The sequence below is a fragment of the Lynx canadensis genome, chromosome B2 (genome assembly GCF_007474595.2).
Source record: "Lynx canadensis isolate LIC74 chromosome B2, mLynCan4.pri.v2, whole genome shotgun sequence".
Classification (NCBI taxonomy): Eukaryota; Metazoa; Chordata; class Mammalia; order Carnivora; family Felidae; genus Lynx; species Lynx canadensis.
The window spans coordinates 97,523,506-97,549,421 of NC_044307.1; the positions used below are offsets into that span (position 1 = coordinate 97,523,506).

General features: G+C 41.7%; 1 protein-coding gene across 1 annotated transcript in view; it reads left to right on the forward strand.

The window, feature by feature from the left end:
- Window positions 1-2,556: 2,556 nt before the first annotated feature.
- LOC115514248 (sine oculis binding protein homolog) overlaps window positions 2,557-25,916 on the forward strand; it is a 163,756-nt gene continuing 140,396 nt past the window's right edge. The window contains exons 1-3 of the mRNA XM_030316064.1: window positions 2,557-2,787; window positions 16,206-16,344; window positions 18,383-18,568. Coding sequence (XP_030171924.1) covers window positions 2,692-2,787; window positions 16,206-16,344; window positions 18,383-18,568 — 421 coding nt within the window. The 5' untranslated portion in view covers window positions 2,557-2,691. The remainder of the gene's footprint in view (window positions 2,788-16,205; window positions 16,345-18,382; window positions 18,569-25,916) is intronic.

Here is a 25,916-nt window from a genome sequence, read left to right on the forward strand (position 1 = left end):
CTCACTTTCACACGTTCAGGAATGTTGTGTTATTGTTCTAGGAAAACGGGGCAGGGCGGGGGTGGGGGGGTGGGGTGTGGGTACGGCTAGTACAGTTCCGGGCTCCTCTCCTCACCCTTGCTGCCAGGGTCGTTGTAGGTTTCTTGTGGGCTACTCCCGGCTTCAACTTCGCCAGAGGACTTGGGCTCACACCTGTGCATCCCTGGGTACACTCCCAGAGGCTGCTAGAAAAATCTTGAATAGGGGATGCCTGGACGGCAGAGCGCTCCATAAAAACTCAGTAATCCTCCTCTCTCGACTTTTTCTGCCCCAGATAACCGCCCCAGGATCTTAAACTTTTTTTCCGGGGCAAATGTTTTGCTTGGACCCCTTGCAGGAGCAGAGTCTGATTCGGCTTCGCTCGCTCTGGCGTCCTGGCTCGCTCGGGATCCAGCGAGCCACGCAGAGAGGGGTGCGGTTTCCCTTCCTTCCCTCCACACAGGGAAGAGAAGAGGCGAGAGGAGGTGCTCAGCTTTCTTGGATATGCTCCCAAGTATTTGTAATTTGGCATTTACGAAACAAAATAATGCTAAAATGCAAAACAGCCACCGTAGAGGTGCTCAGCCCTCCCGAGTACGCTCCCAAATATCTCCAACTTGACGTTTAAGAAACAAAACAATGCTAAAATGCAAATTAGGCAATGTGATACCCAGAATGAGCCTTGTTTGACAGGCCAAACAGATTTTAATGGAAAGCTGACTCATATTCCCCAAGCCGATTCATTCAATCTTTAAGTACTTAAAAAAATTGTGTAATTTTAAGTTCCACCACGGTTATAATGAACACTCCACAATAACAAGCAGTGGAACAATGGACACCCCCATATCGCATTGTGTCAGGTAATTACGAAGTGAAGTGGCGCGGGAAAGCCAAGCCGCGAACGTCAATGTGTCACCCGCAGCGTGTACCAGCATTCGGGGCTGCGTGTCTCACGGAAGCCTCATCAAACCGCTCACGCCAATGCCTCAGCCCAGAGAGCCACAAACGCAACCCGAGCTTGGCCCCAGGCACGGACCTAGCGGGCCAAAGCGAAGGCGTGCGAGCGCAGGGGGAGCGAGCACGAATGGGGGAGAACAGCCGCGCGCAGGGAAGTCGCGGGGAAGAGTGTCCACCGGCGGTGGAGGGAGGGTCCTGCCAGGCGGGGCGAACGCAGCTGGCTCCCGGAGGACGAAACCTTATAAACGGGACCCTGCGCTCCCAGCAGCACCCAATGCCCTGAGGTTAAACCCAGGGCACTGGGACAAGGGTGCGCACGGGGTCACAGGGTAAAACTGTTACTTTGTAGTGAGACACCAGTGTGTGTGTGTGTGTGTGTGTGTGTGTGTGTGTGTGTGTGAGAGAGAGAGAGAGAGAGAGAGAGAGAGAGAGAGAACTGGAGGGGAAAGAAAGAACAGGGGGCTGAGGTCCGAGATGTCCTACTTCTAAGTGGTTCATTGAGAGGCAAAAGCTGTCTTGCAAGGGCAGTCGTAGCTCGCACCGGGTTGGGGACCGGCGGAGCTGGGCGCACGGACCTCTCCAAGGGGCCTCCCGCCTCCACACGCCCAGAGGTGGCCCCCGGACGGGGGGGGATACTATCCTGGCAGCTGTGGGGAAGGTCAGGGCCGTGGTCTCCTTTCTCCCGAGACCCTGGCGCTGGAATCCGGAGGCGGCGAGCTCAGTCTGTCTTCCCCGGGGGTAAAGAAAGCGGCCCTCTTGCAACTCGACCTCGAATCCCCGTGCCCTCCCACCGCCCAACCTCCTCCTTTCACCCCCATTCATTTCCCCCCCCCCTCGGCAGCTTCTAGGACCGGCTCAAAAGCCAACTCCAAACCCACGCGAGCCCACATCACGGAGCTAAGGAGAACAGCTGGGGTCGGGGCGGCCCCAGGGGCCGTCATGCCGAGGTGGCGGCCGCGAGGGGCGCCGCGTCCCGCCGGTGCCCGCCGCGGATGAGCAAGCGGCCGCGAGCAGCCCCCGGGGCCGCGCAGCATCCGCGTATTCAGTGACGGTGGAAGCCACGCCCGCTCCGGAGCTGGGGGCCGTCCCAGCCCCCCCCTCCACCTTTCCCCCTCCCTCCCGCCCCCTCCTCCCCGCGCCGGCCCCCGGCCCGCCCCCGGCTCGGCTCGCGGGAGGCGCTGGGCGCCGGTGCTGGCGCGCTCTCCCGGGCGCACACACACACATCCACGCACGCACGCCCAGAGCAGCTCTCTCCGCGCCCGGCCCTCGTTCCCCTCGCCCATGCAGACGGACAGAGCGACGGAAGATGGCTGACGACTCCACGGGGCACCGAGGATGCAGCCCGGCGGCGGCGGCGGCGGCGGGAGCGGCAGAAGCAGCGGCGGCGGCAGGGGCAGCGGCGGCGGCGGCGGCGTTGGCGGCGGCGGCGGCAGCGGGAGCAGGAGCGGCGGCGGCGGCGGCATCCCTGAGACTCCTCGAGCTACCTTTCCCTGTGACAGCCACTGACGTTCTCCGCCGCTAGAAGAGACCCCGCTTCTCCGGCGCCCGCCTGCCCTCCCCCCTCCCAGCCCCAGCCCCAGCCCCGCCAGCACCGCTACCTCCGCCAGCATTGCCACCATCAGCACCACCTCCACCACCACCACCGACACCACCACCACCACCACCGCCGGCGGCGGCAGCAGCCATTTCATCTCCACAGAAACCAGACACAAAAACATGGCAGAAATGGAGAAAGAAGGGAGACCTCCGGAAAATAAAAGGAGCAGGAAACCGGCTCACCCAGTGAAAAGGGAGATCAATGAGGAAATGAAGGTATTTTTGGACTTCGGGGCTGGAGAGACTGAGCTCTTTCTTCCGCCCGCTCCCTTTGGGCCGTTGTACGGATTTGGGGGGTACGGGGAGCGCTTGTCAGTTTCTGTAGGACGCCCATAACGCCTCAGCTCTTCCTCCAGGTGCAAAACCGAGGCCAACTCACGGGCTGCATCCCCGAGATTTGCCTGCCTCCGATTTGATGGGGGTGGGGGGCGGCCAGGAAACCACATGCTATTTAACCTTATAAACCCCAGATTGGCACAGGCGCGTTTCAGAGGGAGGGGACCGGGGGCCCAAGTGGCGGGTGGACGTGGTGAAGAGGCTTTCCTAGTCGGCGGTGTGTAGTTTCTTCCCTTTCTTCGGGAACCGTTCCTCGGGTCCCTCCAAAGTTGAGGCGCTGCCGGGCCGAGGAACCCCGGCAGCGCTCGATTCCACCCTTGCCTCCAGTCCGTCTCCCAGCGCCTCGATCCCGCTTCCCCTCAAGTAGCCAGCTGCGACGGTGTAGAGAGGCTGTCAGTGCCCCGGCGAGTGCGGCCCCAGCAGCGTGAGTCTGGGTACCGTTTTGACTGCCGGCTTACCTCGCCCGCCCCTGTCCGCTCCTCTCGCTCGGCTGCCTCCGCCTCTTGCTCGTCTTTGCATGCTCCACTTCCCAGTTTATCAGACCCGGGCAAGCCCCGCCGAAAGATAGCTGTCTGGGGGGCGGCCTTCCCGAGCGCCGGCCCATTGTTCGGAAAGGCCAGCCCGGAGTCCTGTCGGCGAGGTCGGGCTCCCCGCCAGGCCAGCGGTGCGCCAGAGGTGGCGAGCGCAGCAGCCTGGCGCTCCAGCTGTTCGCTTTGGAGCGATTGCACCAGAGCACCGCTCAGCTCCGGCCAACCCCCACCTCCCCCCCCCACCCCCGACACACACACTTATTTTCCATGAAGTTGAAGCTTTTTCCCGGCGAGGGTTTTATTCTGTGTTGATATGACGAATCGATCTTGATTAAAGAAAAAAAAAATATATATATATATATATATTAATTTTTTTTCTTTTTGTGAATTACAAACAAGTAGCAGTTTTCAGGGGGACTTTAGCTTTCATTCTGCAGCCGGCTTGGTGTTCCCTATCTTCTGCAAGATAGAATCCTTAACACTGCCAACTGACTTAGTCAGGTTGGTGAACTTTGTATTTAAAAGGCAGACTGGATGAAAATGGCATGCGACTAAGTAAAATTCATCGCGCTTTGACGCTTTCTTGATTAGAACAAGCACATTCTATGAGAGTGCCTTCTGTGAAGCCCGTGTTTAGGAAGGGGCGCACGGATAATACAAGCTGTATGAGTATCTAGGTGCATATGCTTATAGCTTTCCTTTCCTCCAGAAAATGTCTGTAGCAATCTCAATTTCGGAATTTGAGCTGTTATTTCTGGGTGATGAACTTAGTGCCTGAAAGCATGGGGTGCAGCATCAGTCCAAGGGGAGGTAAGGAAGATTTGCTCTGGAAACCAGTGCCATTCCTTGTGATGGAAACCACCATTGATTTAAATGATAGTTTTTTAAAAGACCAGTAGGAGCTGTTGTCTTCTGATGAGGGCTGGAATTCAAACAGTCTACAATAACCATTCTTCCTCACTTACACTTCTCTTCTGTCCTGCATTTCCAGATTACTTTTCCATTTCATTTTAAATTGGGGGTGCAGGAACAGGAGAGAAGTGAGCCACTAGGAAATCACAGTGTGCACTGGCCCTTTAAAACACTACCTAATGTGATCTATATGGATGGCAGCTTTTAAGTTTCATAGGTTCTAGAATTACAAATTAGCTAATTTTAATCAAAACATGTGAAATGTTATCCCGGCTGGATATAAAGGCTGACTGTGCTCAATGCTTGGGGCTGGCGTTGTTGACTTTGGCTGCGGGCGCACTCCGTGGTTTGGGAGATAGTTGTCCTTCTACAGTATAACAGATGTTTGTCTGAACTGGTGAGGAAGAAACAAAAACAACATTGTGTGAAGGGGAAAAATTACACAATTTTTAGTCAATGCTGCAGGACTAAGTATGGAATTAACCTTCGTGCACAGAATTTCCTCTTCTTAGAATGTTATTTTTCTTCCAAATCACCACCTACTATTTGAAGTTTTACTCCTCATCATTTCTGTGTAGAGTGGCATTAAATAAGAAGTTTTACACAGCAAATAACTCAGTTGCCTGTAGGATTGGTATTTTCTATCTGGTTTAGACCAGTGTGTGAGAGACCCCGGCAGAAACCTTCAGTCATGTCCACGCACACAATGCCAGTATGTATGGATTCCCATTTGTACTGGAATTGTTTTGTAGGTATTCCTCTAATATAATGGCACCCAAAGTCCTCATTTGAAAAGTGCTTTCTCAAAGTCAAATGGTGGAAAGGTTATTTTGAACTCATTAATATTTTTCTGTTTTTAATGTTAATAACCACATCAGTATAACCCTCCTCAAACCTCATGGTATTATTACTACTCCTTGTCCCCAAACCTAAAGTGTAGAGTAACATAACAAGTTGGTTGCCCTGTACAAAAATATGTGCAACAAAATGTCACCGAGAACACAATGTGGCCTTGTGCAGCTTCATATCGGTGCCGCTGGAGCTGCCTGGCTGTGTTTGCCTTCATCTGAACGGCTTTCATCTGGACCAGTGTAAACTAAACCCTGGTAAGTAATCACTGCCCGGCAGAAAGAAAGGAATGTATACAGCTAGCACGGCCTAAGCTGTAAAAACGGAAACCTGAGCCCCCACCGAGGATCACATATCAAGGCTTGAAGGTAGGGGAAATGAAAGGGGGAAAGAGGAGAGAGCGAATGGAAAAGTCAGCCTGGGAAGTGGAGGGTCAGGAGGAGGCCCCCCTCAGGGAGATTTGGCTCAGGGATTAGGGAGTTTTATCATGGTGTACAGTGACCTACTCAGGTTTCAACACTGGTTGGATCAAGTTGCTTCTCTGTGAGCTGAAAGAAAAAAGACTGGTGTGTATGTGATTTTTCTTCCCCGCTTCGGGTAATAGAAAGGACATTGGCACAAGTGTCTATTTTAAGTACAGCAAATGCAGGGCACTCAGAATGAGTGACAAAATCGCCTCATCATGAGGCTTTCTTCAAGATCTCCTAATTGAGATAGTTACATGTTTATTTTAAAATGGCTGGAGAAGACAAACTGGCTGAGGTTTAGCTGACACCAGTAATGGCATTGGAGGTTGTCTTCATGTGGCTGGGAGCTAATGTTGGTGGCTGTTTCACTAGATCAGATATTGAGTTACATTTTCGTTATCACTGGTCTAATGTGCATGGCAGTTGTAACAAATTTAAATTTGATACAATATAATTTTGTGTGTGAAAAGTACATGACTTGGCATAGATGCTTATAGTGTAGTGAAAATATCTTCAAGTAGAAGTGCTTGTCTCATTATGACCTTTACAATGTTACCTTATCTTTCCTTTTCTTCTTTCTCCTTCCACCCTGGTTTTTCTTCGTTAAAAAGACTCGTTACTTTACTGTATTTGTCATAAGTATGCCTTGTTTAATTAATGACCAGTAGAGACAATTAAAAAAAATTAGATGGTGATGCAATTTACATTTTGACTATTTTTGTTTTCTAAAGTGAATATTGTGATTGTATCTAATGTAGTATGTCTTCAATGTACTGTTAGCTCACATGTATCATAATAAATGGATCTTAGGATGGAATCCCAACACATAGAAGGGCTAATTCATTTCAGGAGTTCATCCATAACATGACAGATTTAATATAAAAACTAGTTCATACTATTGGACGTGTATAGGTAAATATATGTGTAAGTGTAACAGTAACAGTAATAGTTCTACTTAAGGGTAAGTATTTTGCACACATAGATATTAGTGAACATGACTAGTGGCTACTGAACAGTAATGCAGCTCAAAAAAAAAAAAAAACTACACTGTGAGTAGAGATAATGAGTCAGATTTTTATCTTTTAAAACTCTTTGACAAAACCAGTGTGATTAGATCAAGGACTCTGCCCTGGAAACTTTCCTAAACAAACCATAATTAATGCATTTGCAGTGTTTGACTTCTTTATCAATTGTTAAACTACAGGATCATCTGTATTAAATGTCTTGGGGTCTCCTTTACTGAAGACGTTTTCTGTCTATAAATATTCCCAGTAAATAATTTGTACCTAAAATTATGCTTCAGTCCTGATGTCTACAGTTAGAGTCAGGAACATCTGTTAAAGTTTAGTAGTAAACTCACCACAAGATTTGCTAATTTGGTTTCTGATGGTCTCCATTTGGCATTAAAAATGACCTGTGTCAACTGCATAGACAATAAAGCAACTTGCAGAGCTAAGCTGGTGAGTGCAGTGAGATAAATAGGTTTCCATTAAGAAAAGAAAGAAAGAAAGAAAGAAAGAAAGAAAGAAAGAAAGAAAGAAAGAAAGAAAGAAAGAGGGAAAGAAAGAAAGATCATGGTGTAGATTGGGAGAGTCGGCATGTTTCAAAGTTGAAATCAGCTCATTACTAAAACAGGTATATTTTAAGTTTTGCTGCTGAAACTCCATCCTGTTGTCAGACACAGTAAGTCTCAGGAACCTAGAAAGTGGGCTTGGGACAGATCTCACTGTGGCATTCACAAATTATGTAAGACCTGTCAGCCACTGGCCTCAGGTGTGCCACGTGGTAGGGTTGGGGACTAATGTCAGCTGGGACATGGTCCTTACTTCTTGCGAGCTGGAGTAGGATGTTCCTGAGCCCACCAGCCTTGTCCTCCACGTTTCTGTCAGTTGTCCTGCTCAAGGCTCCAGTCAAAACCCATTAAGAGATGCTTCTGGGAGGGCACAGAGAGCTGTGAATTCTGTTCTGTTCAAACCAGCGTTTTCTGAAAAGAGGCTCTTTTTCCGTCCATGAACCTGTGAGTGTGATAGAGCAAGATTCTCTAAGCCTTATACGACTTGCAGGTTCCAGAGACGAGGAAATGGAAAGGAACCACTCCACTTCCTCCCGAATCTGAAATAAACATTTGAACTAGAAGAAAATGAGTCTGACAGACTCATTCCCTTCTGCGTTTCCTGCCTCTGTGCTTGCCAAGCACTGCTCTGAGAAGCCAAGCCTTACTCTCCTTGTGTGAGAGACAGACTCATAGAAACCAAGAGGTAACAGTTTTTAAAGGAAAGTCAAAAAGGGCCTCCAAAAGGGCAAATATCAGTGAGCACAAGTGACCGTCTGAAAAAAGGAGAGTTCCAGGGAAAGACAGTGTCTTGTTAGAGTGACCATATTTTTTATATCTCCTAGGGAAGTGTCCTTTTCATTAAGTCTTTATACTGCTTTCTCTTTCTTTTCAAAAAAGTTATTAGAAGTAGTAGAAGGCGGATCATTTAAAAAGCTCTCAAGTCTCAAACTTCCTCTTGTGGAATGGGAAGTCAGCCACACTTGCACTCTCGAGCTAATAAGATTATTGAATATTTTCCTAAAAGAGAAGGGATATTACTGGGTAAAATGAGAAAGAAATAAAGTACTTTGTTTTTGATGGTGCCAATTGAAACATGTAAACAGGCATGAAAGCATGTGGTGAGTGCGATTTGCTGAATGTATATTTTAGGATCTGTAGACCGATGGGTGTTAATATCTCTTACGTAACCAAAGGGCTGTGGAACCCTGTCCTGTTTTAAGGCCAATGGCTTTGGCAGGGACAGGAAAACAATGCAACAAGTCTTGGTGATTTTTAGGGCCGTTCTACAGCTGTGATCGGACACAGCTGCACACCTGCCTTGTTTGCCATGTTAACCTCGGGGCTGGAATCCACAATTTCACAGCATTTGTTTGACCTTTTTTAGGACGTTTGATGTCCTGGCCGTGGATGAAAACGTGGGAACATAATTGTCTATTCTGTGTCACAAAAAGACAATAAAGCAACATAGGTTTTATATATGGAAACACACAATTTTGGTTTCGTATACCAATTACACAGCCATCCAATTTAGAATATATCAATAAGAGAACAAGACTTTCTCGTCAGGCCTGTTCCAGGCTGGAGTTGTATTTTAATATTATGATGTGTCTTCTACCTTTAGAACTGTATTGTAATCATTGTGTTGTGGCCGAAAACGCTGCAAAATGGAGGGTAGTGACCATCTTTAAAGGATTTCTTCTTCTTCTTTTTTTAAATATTTATTTATTTATTTTGAGAGAGAGCATGAGTGGGGGCAGGGAAGAGAGAGAGGGAGCGAGAGGGAGAGAGAGAGAATCCCAAAGCAGGCTCTGTGCTGTCTGTGAGGAGCCCAATGCGGGGCTTGAACTCACAAACCACGAGATCATAACCTGAGCTGAGATCAAGGGCCTGACACTTAACAGACTGTGCCACCCAGGCGCTCCCATCTTTAAAGGATTTCAAGTTGCAAAACTGTGGTTCAGGTAAAAAGAGCAGGGCTCACCGGGTAAAGTCTGCACCAAGAGTACAAATCTTGCTGCTCTTATCGTTCCATGCATGTGGATAGCCCTCTAACGGGTCTTCTCGGGGGAGAAGGACCATCTGATTCCTTAGGATACCATCTGATCTAGTGGGATCATGAATGTGGATGTACTTTGTAATCTGTAAAGGGATCTTACAATATTTCTTTTTCTCTGTTTAAATGTTACCTCCCAACCCTCTTGCAGAACTCTAAAATAAATCCGATCCACTGGATCTGTGTTAAGAGAGATGACTTAGGGGCACCTGGGTGGCTCAGTCAGTTGCGTGTCGGACTTTGGCTTAGGTCATGATCTCGTGGCTCGTGAGTTTGAGCCCCTTATCAGGCTCTCTGCTGTCAGCCTGGAGCCCACTTTGGATCCTCTGTCCCCCTCTCTCTCTGCCTCTTCCCTGCTCGCATTCATTCTCTCTCTCTCTCTCTTTCTCAAGAAAAAAATAAACCTTAAAAAAGAGAGAGAGATGACTTAGACTCAGCCTTAGGCCAGATGTGCGGATAGAATCAGAAGCTGACTTCTAATCAAGTTCAGTTCTTACTTCTGAAAGAAGAGAAACTGCCTCTCTTCTGCAAATTGCTATCTTACCCCCTTTAAAGATCTCAATTAGCAAGTTCAGTGATGCTTAACAGAAACCTACCTCAGAAGTCAGAACACATGGAGGTGAAGGGGGAGATAAAATATTTTCCAAAAATAACCATCATTCTGTCATTCATAATCTTAACCAGCAGGGATGCTAGTATATCCCCCCCCCTGCCTTATAAAGTGTTCAGGATTGGGGTTTCCCTTTCCTTTGAAAGTATTTCTCATAGGCTTCACTTTTGTAGACAATGTGTGCCAGAATGTTTTGAAGTTAAGTCATGTGACTGACAGATCCTTTTTATTGTCATCAGGACTGTGAATATGGCTGACATAATTGTCTATGAGTAGACTATGTGTTAATTAATTTTTAGTTAAAGTAATTTTTACTTTTATAAAGTTAATACACAGACACGATAGAAATAGTAGAGTAAGCAATACAGAAGATACAAAATACAAAAGCAATACAAAAGCTAAAAGAAAAACAAAGCCTATAATTTTCCCACCCAGACACAATTACTATCAACATTCTGATATATGTCTGTTAATGCCCTTTTCTATGTATGATATATAGTTTTTTTTAAACAAAAGAGGTCTTCTAGTGTGCTAACCTTCTTCAAAACTTAATATATTGTTAATAGCTTTTCATGGCAGTAAAAATTTATCTATAGCATATATTTTAATGGCGCAATAGTATTCCATTTTAGTCACTCCATGACTAAGCTGTAATTTAACTAGATTCCTATTGTTTGGCATATAGTTTGTTTCTAAGAAAAAACCCTGAGATAAACATTCCTGAACATGCATATTTTTGCACGCATTTCCTTTGAATGGTTCCTACAATGCTGAGAAATACAATTGCTGAATCAAAGGGTATGTGCGTGTTTAAAGTCTTTCACTGCATACAGTCAACTACCCTTTTTCTAAAAGTTGTATCAACTTAAATTTCCAATAGTAGGAGACTGCTCATTAGCACTGAATATTCCAATTCTTTTAATTTGCACATATTTATTTTTAGAATCCATTTTACTGAATTTTGTTTGATCGTTTTTCTGTATTTATACATTTAAAAAATATTTGTGAGGGGCGCCTGGGTGGCTCAGTCAGTTGAGCGTCCGACTTCGACTCAGGTCATGATCTCACAGTTCGTGGGTTTGAGCCCCACGTCGGGCTCTGTGCTGACAGCTCATAGCCTAGAGCCTGCTTTCGAATCTGTGTCTCCTTCCGTCTCTGCCCCTCCTCTGCTCACACTCTGTCTCTGTCTCTCTCTCTTTCTCTCAAAAGTAACTAAACATTAAAAAAAAAAGTTAAAATTTTGTGAATATATTCAAATGTACTAGCACATTGACTGAGTACATTCTAAGTGCTAGGCATTGTCCTAGGTGAGGGGTAAAATGAAATAAGAGGTTTCTGCCCTCAGGTAACTTATAGTGTATTTGGGATAGGTGACATATTTTACCAGACCTGGGACTTGGAGTGAAAACTGGGATTATGTTTGTGGGGAGAGAGAGGACATGGCTCTTCCCTCATTTGAATGAAAAATTGGGAGCTCTTTGAAAATTTTGTGCTCTCTTGGTTAGTATACGAAGTTGAAAACACACTGATACTCAGTTTTATGAGGCCTGGTAAGAAAGAAATCCGTGGTACCTACTTACATTTTAAAGTCTATTTGGTGTTTTCAAAATAAAATCATTAGTCCTTTTTGAAGACCTTGAAGTAGTTGCATTTCAGAAGTATTGTGAGAATTTGTAATTACTGCAGTTTTCAAAGTGCCTTGAAGTCCAGTCTTTATTATTTACCTGGTAAAGCGGTCAGTGAAAAATCATTTAGACTGAACTTTGACGTTTGTGCAGTACTTCCAGGTGAACAAGAAGAGAATCTAATGAAGGTCCTGGGAATTAGGTTTCAACAAAAATAAATTTTTGTATCAAAAGAATTCAGAAGGAATGGGGAAATAGTAAAATTTCCAGCCTTTCCACCATCTTTCTGTGGCCTATTTTTTTTTGTTTGTTTGTTTAATTCTAGGAAGAGATCATGCTTTCAGACTAAATGTTAGGATTGTCTTTTTTTTTCCTTAGGAGCCCTGGAAGCGAGGGAGGGGAATTAGAGAGGGCAAGGAAGAGGCATGGGGATAAATGTTAAAAGTACAAAGCAACTAGAGTCAGATGCAATGTGCAAAAAATTATAAAATGAGAAGATTAAATTTAACAGTGAATTTTGAACACAATCCAACGAAACAAATAATTGAGGAGAGTAGAGGCCAATGATCAAGTCTGAAAGCAAGCAACATAGGTAGATATAGGCCCTGGTTGGAAAGCTCTTTATATGTGACATTGACATCCTGTGGTATGATTTCCTTGCAACTCTTTGATTGGTCCGAGGAGGTAGTTTCTTTGGAATTGCTGACACATCGGACTATATGGAATTGATCATAGAAAGAGGCCTGGTGTAAGAATCAGAAGATCTGTATTTTTGTTCTGATTTTACTGGGTGATGTCTCATGCCTGTCATTTACTTTCTGGATGCTCTAATGTTTGGTTGTAAAATGAAGGTATCACCTAGGTTCACCAGAAGTTTATTGTGGAAATCAAATACCCAACTTACTGGGTTATTGAAAGGAACAGAGAGTTAAAGGATGTGGAAACACTATAAAGTGCTGTAAGAGTGTTAGACATTATCATTATAATTATAGTGACCTATTTTCCAAACCCAAATTGGACCACATGGTATGAGAGAGGATTTTTGTGCCACTTCCAAGGGTGAGAGGCAGTCTGCAAAATGCGATTCAGATGCCAGAATATTGAAATTTCTGGCACAATTTTGATGGTTTATGGGAGCAATGATAAAATATTTGAAATAGTAAATGTTCAGTAAAATTTATGACATGTGATCATGATAATTGTAATATTTCTTTGCAAAAGGTATTTAATTTCTTGTCTAAGTAGAAGTTCTTTGATTTCACAGAATCTTACTACTGGGAGGGACCTGGGGACTTTAGTTTCCCACCCCGTCTCTAGAATATTTGCTAGGTGAAGATTTGCAGGGGGGGGGGCAGGGGGGAACAAATTTCACTACCTCCCTTGGTAAAATAACTTGTCTTATTATTGAACATCTTTCTGGCAAAACATCTCTGCAGTTTAATTTTTATCACCTTTATTTTTTTACCTTTTAAAAACCATAACATACATGAGAAACATCTGTAGGAAAGGAGTAATTTTTTTAATAGAAAAATCCTTTTTTGAGGATAATAATTTAAAAAATGTTGAAAAACCAACTGCTGGAATTTTCTACCAGAAGGATTTGAAAACCCTTATGGGCCATAAACATTAAACTCATTTCTTCTAGAATGTTATGTTTCTTGGATGATAACTGCAAAAATCTATTTCATTTCCTTTGGTTTCGCACCATAATGAGCCCATATGATATCTAGCATCAAATTCTACCTAGAAATTAAAAATCTTAAGTTGTCTATTCCTTGGGGTTCTTTGATTTCTTAATACAGTGTGTTTAAGACAGAAGTAATAGTCTGTTTCTTATACTTATGCCACAAGAAACTTTGGTGTTCACTTTCTCTTTCTTTCACCTTGGTCTTCCTTTCTTGACAGATTTGAGATTTATAGCTTGAGGGTTTATAAACCTTTCCTATTCTGCTTTTGCAGTCATCTATCAAAGCAACAAGGTGTTTATTTTTATTTTCACTGATAAGAAAGGGAATGTTTCAGAGCTTATTTTCATTGACATTTATAGTAACTTGAAAATCATAGAATAGACTAAGTTCACATTGATTGTTCCACGAAGTCTCTGAGTTTTCAGCACAAACCATAAACTAAGTGTTGCAGTTAAGATGTCCCAATATTATGAATTTGGTGTTAATAATCCAGCGGAGGTTTTAGTTTTTACCCGCATGTCTGAAACTTCTGGATTCCATCCCTGGGATTGGTTCTGAAAAGCTGAATGGATTTGCAGCTGGACTAAAACAAACAAATCTATATCCTTGGCTGGGAGGTTGTTCCATGAATTATGCATCTGTAGCCTTTGTGTCACTTCAGAGGTTAGGCAGAACTGGAGAGAGAGGCGCCCAGATACAAACGGTCTAGAAAATTGGATATGGTGGCCAAGAGTTACTATGCAAAAGATTTTCTGTCTCGTTGGCACAGTTCTCTTGGAGATTGGGGCAAATAGCACACAGACCAATAAGATGGTTTGAACTTGGCTTTTAACACTGTGGGGAATTGGTGTTTTGATGTAAGGTGTAATCCTTCTCCGTGGAGATTTCTGCTGCCAGACCACTGATGGAGGACCTCGATTTGTGCGCTTAGGGACTGTCATTCTCCAGACCAGGCGCTCAGCTTAGTGAAAAAAATTGGGTGTTAGGGGAGACTGACGCCTCATTAAAGGGATCTCTTTTGATTGAGTAGAGCAGCATTTAGCTGAGTCCTCCTCAGTGGTATTCCAGAGGTTGCTGAGCTTATTATACATATCGATCATATCATCTTTGTGCATTCATGAAAAGAATGTCTATTTAATGTGGACATGACCAGCCATCAGAGAGAATAAATGCCTCACTAAAGCGTGATATGGCTGACTGTTGGCCTTGTGGATGGTAGCACTGAATCAATCTGGCTAGGTTTTTTTAAAAATTGCTGGTGCACTATACCATCACAGATAGACCCAGTTGGAGCCCTGAGCTTAAGTGGGCACTAAAGCAAAGAATCTAACATTCTGTGGGAGGTTTGAAATGCCAGGTTTGTTTTTGTGGAGTCAGTAGTGTAATATCTTTTCTTTTTTATGCAATCCCTGCTGAAATCTAAAGTCGTGAAATTCAAGAGAACATGGAACTCACACGTTGAGGCTACGTACACTCTTGGTTTAGCCTGGGTGCTTTGTTTCAGGTATATAAATTATACATCCTAGTGTAATTTGGAAATGACAGCTTCTAGGGAGAATGAGAAAAGATTCTTTGGGCCACAGAGGTTAGAATATATAGTTTTTCTAGCAAGTCTAGGAAGCTCAGGATGCCTTTCCAGATAAAGATTTTTTTTTTTAAAAAAAGAATTCATTCAACATTTATTAAGCCCTTATTCTGTAGCATAGTGTCCTGCTTTTTATTTTTAAATTCCCCCAGCTTTATTGAGATATAATTGACACATAAGAACATAAGAGATTAATTGACACATTGTGTAAGTTTAAGGTGTACAATGCGTTGATTTGATGTATTTATATATTGTAAAATCATTACCACTGTAGCATTAGCTACGCCTCCAACCTGCCATAGTTGCCATTTCTTTTTTGTGGTGAGAACATTGAAGATCTACTCTCTTAGCAACATTTGAGTATATGATACAGTACTATTAGCTATCATCATCATGCTGTACATTATATCTCCCAACCTGTTAATCTAATAGTTGGAAATTTGTACCCTTAGACCAATATCTCCCCATTTCCCTCACCCCCCAGCTCTGGTGACTACCACTCTACTCTATTTCTTAGAGATGTTTTAAGGCACATGCAAGCATTAAGATCATTAATACAGTCTCACGTCTTGTTTCCAGATCTAGCAGTTGATAAGTTCACAAAAAAATAGCCACCTGATATTAAAGTTTTAAAGCTGTCCAACTATACCCATTTATTTCACAGTTTAGTATCAATAATAACAACAATAATGATATCTTACATTTATATGTTGGTTTATAGTTCATAAACTATTTTCATGTGTTATCCAAAATCTGGGCTGGCTATTAACCTTAAAGTTATTTGGTACTATTATGTTACTTGTTGGAAGACAATCATAGTGACCTTTGATTTTATGGAGAAGGAAATCTGTCAGTAGTGAAATTTGTAAAGCAAATTATGCGTTGATTTTTAAAGTATACATTTGCAAACGGGAAAATTAAAAAGGGAGACCCTTGTAGCCTTGACAATTGAGAAATTATTTCTTTGCTGAGATTTTGCTTTATCTAAGAGTCATGTTAAAGAACAATACCTGAATCAGAAAGCAATTCTAATTTAAATTAATCTGAGCCACCAAAAGTTTGATTGTTTTCATTTTCAAATATTTTCTTAGCTGTTTTCGTGCCTTACCTTTTGTGTTAGTCTGGGGTATAAACTTTGCAGAATACGCTAACATATGACTTCCTATTTGTAAGCAAAACAGACTAATACCTTTTTTCTTATTATCTTTAAATTGCAAATGTCTGAAGGCCTGTCATAATTGGATGCGTCATCCTGAGATTTAAATGCATTACAGTGTTTGAACGTGATTTGAAAAATGAACACGACTCTAGGGGAGGTGGGGCAGGGCTGGCATTAAATGGGTAGTGCAAACAGAATTCGACTTATGCATTCGTTTCAAATAGTTATTGATTATATAAAAAAGGAACCTGTGCTTCTCTTTCAGAACTTTGCAGAAAACACTATGAATGAACTCCTTGGCTGGTATGGCTATGATAAGGTTGAACTGAAAGATGGTGAAGATATTGAATTCAGGAGCTACCCTACAGATGGAGAGAGCCGGCAGCACATTTCTGTTCTCAAAGGTAATGACATTTAATGTCCCTTTGTTCATGCAAAGAAGGATTAACTATCTCAACCTGCCAGAATTGAGTTGCTTTGGGACTCATTTTGTTGATTATGCCAATGGTTGATTTAAATGTACATCCCCAGTAGTGCTTTCCCATAAGCAGAATTCCACAGAATATAAGAGCACAACATAAAACAAAAATAGACACAGCTTAATCTCCTTCCAGCAATGAGAGAACTAGCTAGCAAGGGCTATGGACTTTAAGTGTTATGGTCCTGCCCACAAATTTATAGAAAGGGACAACATCTGCTATGTTCTCCCCCTGTGTCCTTTGATATATTAGTTATTGGGGACTGGTGCTTCCTATTAAGTGAAATACTAGGTTTGGATTTTGAGACTCTTAAGAGAGAATTTTTGGTAATCCCCCCTTCCTCTCTTTTTGGTGGGAATTCTGAAGTAAAGCCCTATTTCTGTTTTGTGTTTGAATTCCTTCCTGCTCCCAGCCTTGGATAGGGAAAGAGGAATAAGAGAGTCGTACATGATTGGATCCCACATTACTCTATAAGAATTTTCATCAAAGCCCTGCTAAAGAGTGGAAATTAGAGTCGTGGCAGAATAAAATTAACACTGATTCTATCAGCAGATAGTGTCAGCTACTTCATGAGGGAAGCCTAGAACCACTGGTGGGTGTTGATATGGATACTGAATATATGAACCTAAATTTGGAGTGAGAGTTTGTTTGTCAAAGAAAAGGAGTGTATAAAGAAGCAATCCATGTGGGGAACTTCAATAAAATGTGGGCAAAATTCATTGTGTGTCATCATTGGCAATTTGATCAGTATTTGCCCTGCATTCAAAATCTATTGGCGTAAACTACCTGCTCATGCATTTTATTGCGAGTGTCTACGACAGGGCTTTTCCTTCTTATATGCCAAGCAACAAAATGTAAATGAGCTGTCCTGCAGGCATGTGGAATTGAACGTACATGACAAATTTCATGTTAAGCCCGCTATGAAATTGTACACATCATGTTACAGAGATAGTATCATCAATTTCACTGTAAATGAAAAATGCAAGTCATGAGTTTATATTCTATAAACTAATAGCTCGTATAATACTTGGTCTAGGTAATAATCTTTGCCTCTGGGGAACATGGAGAGTGCCAGGATATGCTACTAGAGGGAAAAAGTTGTTTTCCATGGTTGAATTTTTTTTTTTTTTAATTTTTTTTTTTTCAACGTTTATTTATTTTTGGGACAGAGAGAGAGACAGAGCATGAACGGGGGAGGGACAGAGAGAGAGGGAGACACAGAATCGGAAACAGGCTCCAGGCTCTGAGCCATCAGCCCAGAGCCTGACGCGGGGCTCGAACTCACAGACCGCGAGATCGTGACCTGGCTGAAGTCGGACGCTTAACCGACTGTGCCACCCAGGCGCCCCTGAATTTTTTTTTTTTTAATGATTCACATACAAGGATAAAATTCACAAAGTTCATATCATTGTAAGTTTTCTTTATTTTCACTTTTGTTAATATTAACAAAATTAATGGGTTATTAATGAGTTCATTTAAAGAGTTTACCCTGTGAAACAGTTTTCTTTCAAATAATCTGCTTCTTTCTCATTGGTTCTTTTGATTATATTATGACCAAACTTTTTAATACAGCGGGACCTAGTTATAGGCCTGGAGGGGCAAATTTTTAGGCTCCCCCCCCACCTTTAGCCAGAGAGTGAGGCCTGCTATATATCACTTGGTACACGGGAAATGTTAATTGCCTCTCAATTTTCTATGGGCTTTACAGCGCTAAAATTCATCACCATGATACAATTGAGATGTTAGCTATCATAGTGGAGCAAATTATAAAGGAGCCCATTGGAAATTTATGGTAACAAGACTGAAAAGGTCCAGGATGGTCTGTGCAGTTCTGGTAAAGTGTTTAAAGATTTGCAAGGAAAAATTTATTTTGTTATACATAGCCATTTTGCTTGAGAAAATGTGGTCATAAGGAAAACAAGTGCTTTTGTTACATTGAACATGATTTTCTTTTCTTTTACAGAAAATTCTTTGCCAAAACCAAAATTACCTGAGGACAGTGTTATTTCACCATACAATATAAGCACAGGCTATTCAGGGCTTGCCACAGGAAATGGACTCAGTGACTCACCTGCAGGGTCCAAGGATCATGGCAATGTGCCCATTATTGTACCTTTAATCCCTCCACCCTTCATAAAGCCACCAGCAGGTAAGTCACTACTGGGGTTTCCAAGGAGAACGACTCAGAAAGTAGTTGTCATTATCTTATAAGTCATTATTAAATGCTCAAGTTAACTTTGGAAAAGACTGTTTTAGGAATTTTGTGACAAGAGATACTAGTGCATGTATTATTTACAGGAGTATTGCTCTGTTAGGCAAACTTAGGCAAATTCCCCCAATCTACTTTTAACTGAATGACTATTTCCTGCCACTGGCTACAGAAAAGTTATTTTCCTTCTCTGAAATAATCTGTTACAAAATAAAAAAAGAAAGGTGAAATAATTTTATATACTGACTGGCTGACCTGGGTGGTAGTGTTGTGAGGGCAAGCTCTCCTCAGAGGGCCACCCTTCTAAATCCACTTCAGAAACAACCTAGATTATCCATCTTTGCCACAGATTCTTTCTAATTCCTGGAAAACTCTCTTTGAGAGCGTTAAAGAAAAATGGATGTCTGAATTTTACTTGCATGAAAATGTAATCAATTCTTTAATATTTCCAGAAAACCAGATGGCAGTGTATGAAGCTGGATGGCAAAGGGCTGAGCATTGTATGATGTTGCAAGCTAGGTTACAGCCATGTTCCATGCAGAGAAAGAAGTTCAGTAGCATTGTATCTGGCTTGCTGTGAAATGTTGGAATTATGCTAGAATGCTTAATTGCTAGACTTACTATTTTTCTGTATATTGAGTTGAACAATGATAAACAGTGAGTTTTGATGGCAGTACTTAGCATAACTTACGGAAGAGAATGTTTGCATTTTTTTTTAGGGGAGATAGGTGTGCAATTGTTTTCATAAATAGTGAGGATATTTGTAGATATAAATTCCTAGGCTTATGTTGTAGATATTTTTGTACAATATTCTAAGTGTTACTAACATTTTCCTTCATAGTATGGGCACATTCTCTTCCTTAGCTTACTACATTTTAGTAGTAAAAGTGTCCTTTCAAATTGAGGCCCTCAGATATGTCCTTGAAATCCATTTATCTGTCAAAATCACTTGAAATTGTGTTTGCTAATTACTAACATAATTTGTGTATCATATAGAATTTACCTTTTTAATGCCCCTAGTCTCCTTTGGTTGATTGTTTTCTGATGCAGAGGGGCCCAGGTGTATCTCCCAAGGGCCAAAAACATACTTTGCATAGGCTACTGGAAAGGAGAGGGGTGACTAATTTTGTAAATGTAGGGTTCATATTCGAATGTGTGTCCAGTGGCTTCAGTGAGAGGTGATGATAAAGAGTATCATTAAGGCAGTGTGTCTAAGTGGAAAGAACCCTGGCTTCAGATTTAGACAGATTTGGCTCAAGTCTAGGCTTTGTCACTTACCAGCTCTGTGAACATGCACACATTAAATGAGTTCTCTTCTCCTCAGTTTCTCCATCTGTAAAATGGGGATCACAGTTTCATCCTATGGTATTATTGTGGCCATGAAATGAGAAAATATATGTAAAGCACCTAGCATAGTACCTGCCACACGAAAGCCATTCAGTAAACACCATGCCTCTTTTTTTTCAGTCCTTAGTCTGCCCTAGAATTATCATGCACATAATTTGTGCATAAAAAGGTGTGCATCCAAATGCAAATTCCCCTCTAAGATTTATTTGAGCAAAGCAAACAGCTTTAGAAATTAACATAGCTGAGGCTAACATGAGTTTGGCGTGCCAAAAAACCTGCCCTGGAGTTTCCTGCTGAGCCAGCCACGTGGAATTCAAGCACACAGCTCCCATTTAACTCTAATTCCACATCAGATCAGGAAATAAATATGCAAAAGGATACAGGCCAAAAATTGAGCCTTGGAAGTCTTAGACATAGGAACTTGGAGGAATTAGAAGCCAGAGTAACCGAACACCAGTGGTTTTATGCTGTCTTCATGCAACTCCAAAGCACTCATCTGTTGAAAACAAAATGTAGGGGAGGACGTGTTTAATTTTCTGTATCTGCTCTAAACCTTGACTCTGTGCTTCTCCTGGGTTCTATATGACAAGACAGAGAATACAGAAAGGATCTCTGCTTTCAAGGGGTTTTCTCCATTAATCCCTACACAGAAACACTTACAGGAGAGATGAATTTTGATTTAGTCATATTATATAGTACAGGGGTCCACAAACTTTTCCTGTAAAGGGCCAGATAGTATTTTAGGCTTTGGGCTATGCTGTCTCACAGCTGTATCACAGCTACTGAACTCTGCTGTTGTAGCAGGAAAGCAGCCACAGATAATATATAAACAAATGGCTGTGTTTATGTTCTAATAAAACTTCATTTACAAAAAAGACAGCAGGGAGGGTTTGGCCCCAGGACAACAGGTTGCTGATTTTTGCTCTAGGGTAAGATTGGCCAAAGCCTCATGATAATAGGAAGGTGAATAGAGTTTCTAAGAGTGAGGCCATGAGCTTTGCCAACGTCTTTTGTGTAATATCATGAGGGACAGCAACATGGACAGGAAGAGAGTGGGGTTTTCAGGGTATGTGGTGAGCTTTGGCAGATCGTAGTACTCTAATAATATTTGTTGAAAACTGAATGAACTGAACTGATATTTAAATACCTATTGCACATACATAAGACAGTACAGGCCACTTTGTTGTTCACTGAGAGAATGTTAGTATCTTGGCTGGATTAGTCCCAACCTGTCCGAAATTGACCATAGCTTTACTGACAGTGATGTGAGTCATTATCTATGGATAAGTTATCCATGTTTATCACAGATTATCACAAAACTTCCATCTAATGAATCATTTCAGTTTCTCCTTTTGTTAAAAATTTTTACCAGAATTGTTACACAGGTAACTGAGTTGAGGCACATTTCCTGTCAATTTTATAGCTGTATCTGGCTAACATAGTATTCCTAAGGGAAAGTAATAAATGGCATAATGGCCAGAAGTAAAAGGTCCCTCTATAATCAACCCTGGAATAATTTATTTTTTTTTAACGTTTATTTATTTTTAAGAGAGAGAGAGAGAGAGAGAGAGAGAGAGAGAGAGAGACAGAATCTGAAGCAAGCTCCAGGCTCTAAGCTGTCAGCACAGAACCCAACACAGGGCTCGAACTCATGAACTGTGAGATCATGACCTGAACTGAAGTCAGATGCTTAACCGACTGAGCCACCCAGGCGCCCCAAGCCCCTAAATAATTTAAAATTGACTGTATCATGCAACTGTGCACCTTTTGGGGTAGGGAAGACGAGGATCATGTGTATGTTTTGGATTTCTGGAAGGAAAATAATGGTTAGCATTCAAATTATTCCTGTTCTACTATAAACTGGCTATGTGAAAATGCCAATAATAATAATACCTTATGTTTGGGTGAAATCCCTTATAGTTTATGAAGCTCATTCACATTCATTATTTTATTTAATCTGATCTTTACAATGACCCCAGGAAATAGCACGCTAGATATGGTTACATAAGGAACTGAAGGTCAGATAAGTTAAATGGCTTGCTCAAGATCAGGAGACTTCTAAATTCTTGAGCCAAGACTGGTAGCAATGTCTTCTGACTCCTGATTCAATATTCTTTTTAATACAAAGTTGCCTTTTCAGCATATTTGTACAAAACTTCCTTAGACTGTATCAGAATAAGAGTACTTCTTACTCTGCTACTTCAGATACCTCAGTGACAGGGGATACAACATGTTCCTGTAAAAGGTCATTTTTTAAAGTCCACATCTTTTGGGAGACTTGATGAGTTTCTCTGAACCTGAGAATCTGTGATTCTGTGAACTGGGTTGACCTAGTAGGAGTAAAACCCCAGTGTGGTTTTAAAGTGCTTGCCATCACGGGGCAAGTTGCTTCCCCTCCGAGGTACCAGAGGGCTCCATCTGGTCGGGCACCAGTTCCAGAGTGTGTTTCATGTGCTTGGGCGGGCTCACCACTGGATCCCATCCATGTTTGGCAGCCGGTGGGCCCAGTGGAATACTTGTGATTGGGAACATGGTGATACCACACTTGCTTGGATTTCCACCCTCCTTTTGCACAGCTGCGGACAGAAGTGTGGGTGTAGCTTATTTCTGGCCCTGGGGAATTGCTTTTTTGTGCCTGCTCCCCTTTTCTTCAGAGAAGAGTAGCTCCCCATGCTTTGGTGATTACCGCAAGCATTGTTCCTGCTTTGGCCACACATGTTTGTGCACAATTTTGTCTGATTTCCAAGGCTAAGCTGCCCTTCCCCCATTAGAGACAGAATTTGGCCCCTGGTGTAGGGTTTGTGACATCACAGTCGTTACTATGGTAATAGACTTGTTATAAACACAGGATAATAGCCCTGATTTTGCTTTTTTTTTTCCCTCCAAGCAGTGAAAGGAGTCACCATGATCCTTAAATAAGACTAGCAGACTTTTCCGCAGACTAGGAAGTGGACAGAATAAGGCTTTGCTATACAGAGCTGCCATTTAAAAAAATCTGTTAAAAGAATAAGGGAATAATAGAAAGTACTGACCAACTTTTTCTTTTTATGCAAACATTCCTGTATCCTTTTAGTTTGAATGAATATGAAAGCCTCCTTCTTTGCTAATTTTAAAAATCACAGCATGAACACAGTCTGAAGTGGCAGAATATATATCAGCAGGAGTTTTGAAAGATAACTCAGGTTAATTATATTGTAACCTTGCTGTAATTCTTCTCATATTAGAGATTTTTAATATGGGTTCAACCCTTCAGGACTTCATTCAAAGAGCATTGTGCCGGTAAAGGACTTACAGCACGGATTGCAAAGGCTGTGCTGGAGTGAGTCCCCATCAAAATATGTATACCTGCCCTGCACCCCCATTAGTTTGACTATTGAAGTGCAGCTGTTCAAATGAATTTTAAATACAGATTTTTTATAAAGACTTTATATTGCTCTTTACTGCTTTTCAAACGTAATAGCACTCCGCTCCACTGACCAGACATCGGTCCTCTGCATTGGGTGGATAGGCTTGGTTCCCCCTACCCTTGTCTACCTTGGTCAAAGTAAGGACTTGAAGGTCCTTGACCTGAAGGTCAAGTTGGGACTTGAACCAGGATTTTTATCTCCTAGTCTCAGACATGACATTTTGCTCCTAAGAATTAAAAAAAAAAAAATCAATGCAACTATTGGCGTAATTGTTTTTGTTCATGAGGAAAAGATGAAATGCAGCAACTTTTCCTAGTGAAAGTCTCACTGAGCCCTGCTGCAGAAAACACTGTGTATCTAGGAAATGACATTTTAAATCTGAGTCTTTTGACAGGCTTTCCCAGAGGCTTACAACTTGCCTAGTACAAGTCCAGAATCCCTCTAAATCCCTGAATACTTTAAAATGAAATTAAATGTAAAAAGAGGAGGAAATATATTTCTGCATGTGTACGGCAGTCTTGAATAAAATGTCTTTTACCTCAGATGGTAAGTGGCCTTATTCTTATTCCCCACTACTCATGTGAGAAGTGAAAGATAGAGTCTATCCACACAGCATCCACAGGTTTATGTGGAGGGAAATGAGATCAAGCTCCTAAGAGCTCGATTCCCTGTGTGCAGCAGCATCTTGACTTTCTTTGAAAACAATGACCATTTCCTGTCTTCCAGGATGGTTTGCTTTCAGTGAGCTTTCCAAATTTGTGTTCAGTCATAGTCATGGAAATATGATATATTTTTTCAGGCAAATCTTAAAATTCTTAAGGGGTTATAAGAACTGGGCTCTAAGGAACCATTAGCTTAGCTGAGAATATGGAAACATTCACGTGATCTGCTAAGCCCTGTGTATATAGCTGAGCAACCCACAGTTAATAAGCATGTTACTTTTTGGCTCTTATAATTCGTACATGGAGTTGTACTTGCAGGGAAGTTGGAATCAGAATGTGGTTTGCATTATGATCATTATTTATTTTATCTGTTATTCAATATTCTTGGGGCTTGCATATGAATGATGTATTCCAAATAGCCATTGAGAAAACAGGATTCAGTCAAAATTGCTCTGCCATTTATTTATTTGTCCAACTTTTAAAATATAATTATTAAATAAAATTACCTAGAGTTAATGGGATTTGGGTGATTTACTATTTACGTGCCAGATACATTTCTCAAAAAGAAAAGATATTCACTGAACCCTTAGATTTGGAGAATTTTCCAAATGACTTAGAACAAGGACAGGAGGAATTTTGGTGAATAGCAAGAATAGGAATAGTTAATAACTGTAATGATATAATCTCATCTTGGCTAGTATTTTTTGAGCACTTCCTATGGGCCAGGCATTGTGCTAATAGATTATTATCTCATTTAATTTTCAGAACAACTCTGTGTGGATGCTATTATTAACCTTGTTTTACAGATGAGGAAACTGAGACCCAGAGCAACTTGCCTGAGGTCACACAGGTAATAAGTGGCAGAACTGACATTTGAACTTAGGCATGATGTCTCCTTAACCCATATTCATAGCCACTGGACTATCCAAAAAAAAAAAAATATGTCAGTCTTTCAGTCAATTACATGTTTATTGAATGTTCTTCACATTGTGCTAGATAATACCAATATATGTTTCATCACCCCTGACCACCAGGAACTTACAGTGAACTTGGTACATAATCAAAACATCATTCCAAAAAAAAAAAAAAAAAAACCACAAAAAAAACCAAAAAAACCCCTCAAAAAGCAAAAAACGTCATTCCACTTTGACTTTGAAAGGTATTTTAAGAGCATTTTCAGGGTGCATGGTGCAGTAGAAGGACAGTTAAAGTGGAGTAGCAGAAAGGGTACAGGGAGATAATCAGGTACTGTTATATTCACACAGTTGAGGAGAAATGGCATCTAAAACATAATGTATGCTAGAAGATAGCCATCTGAAATTCAAGGTGATTAACAGAAGACACAACATGAAGTCTAAAAATGTTACCTGTTATCATTTGGGTCCTGTTTTATCTTTCCTTATAAAATTGAGGGCTCTTGAAAAGGTAGAAATCAAATTTCAGTATGTTCAATCATTCATTTTTTTTTTGTAGTAACCATCTGTTACTGTATAAAATTATTACAGTATTATTGACTATATTTCCAGTGCTGTACTTTTCATCCCCACAACTTATTTATTTTATAACTGGAACTTTGTATCTATAAATCCTCTTCACCTATTTCCCATCCCCTGCTCCCCTCCCTTCTGGCAACCACCAGTTTGTTCTCTGTATTTATGAGTCTGTTTCTTTTGTTGTTGTTTGTTCATTTTTTTAAGACTCCTCATGTAAGTGAAATCATTTGGTATCTATCGTTCTCTTCTGTCTGACTTATTTCACTTAACACAATATCCTCATGTTGTCACAAATAGCAAGATTTCATTCATTTTTATGACTGAGTAATATTCCAGTATGTATGTTTGAGCACTCTTAATGCCAAATCAAATATGTGGT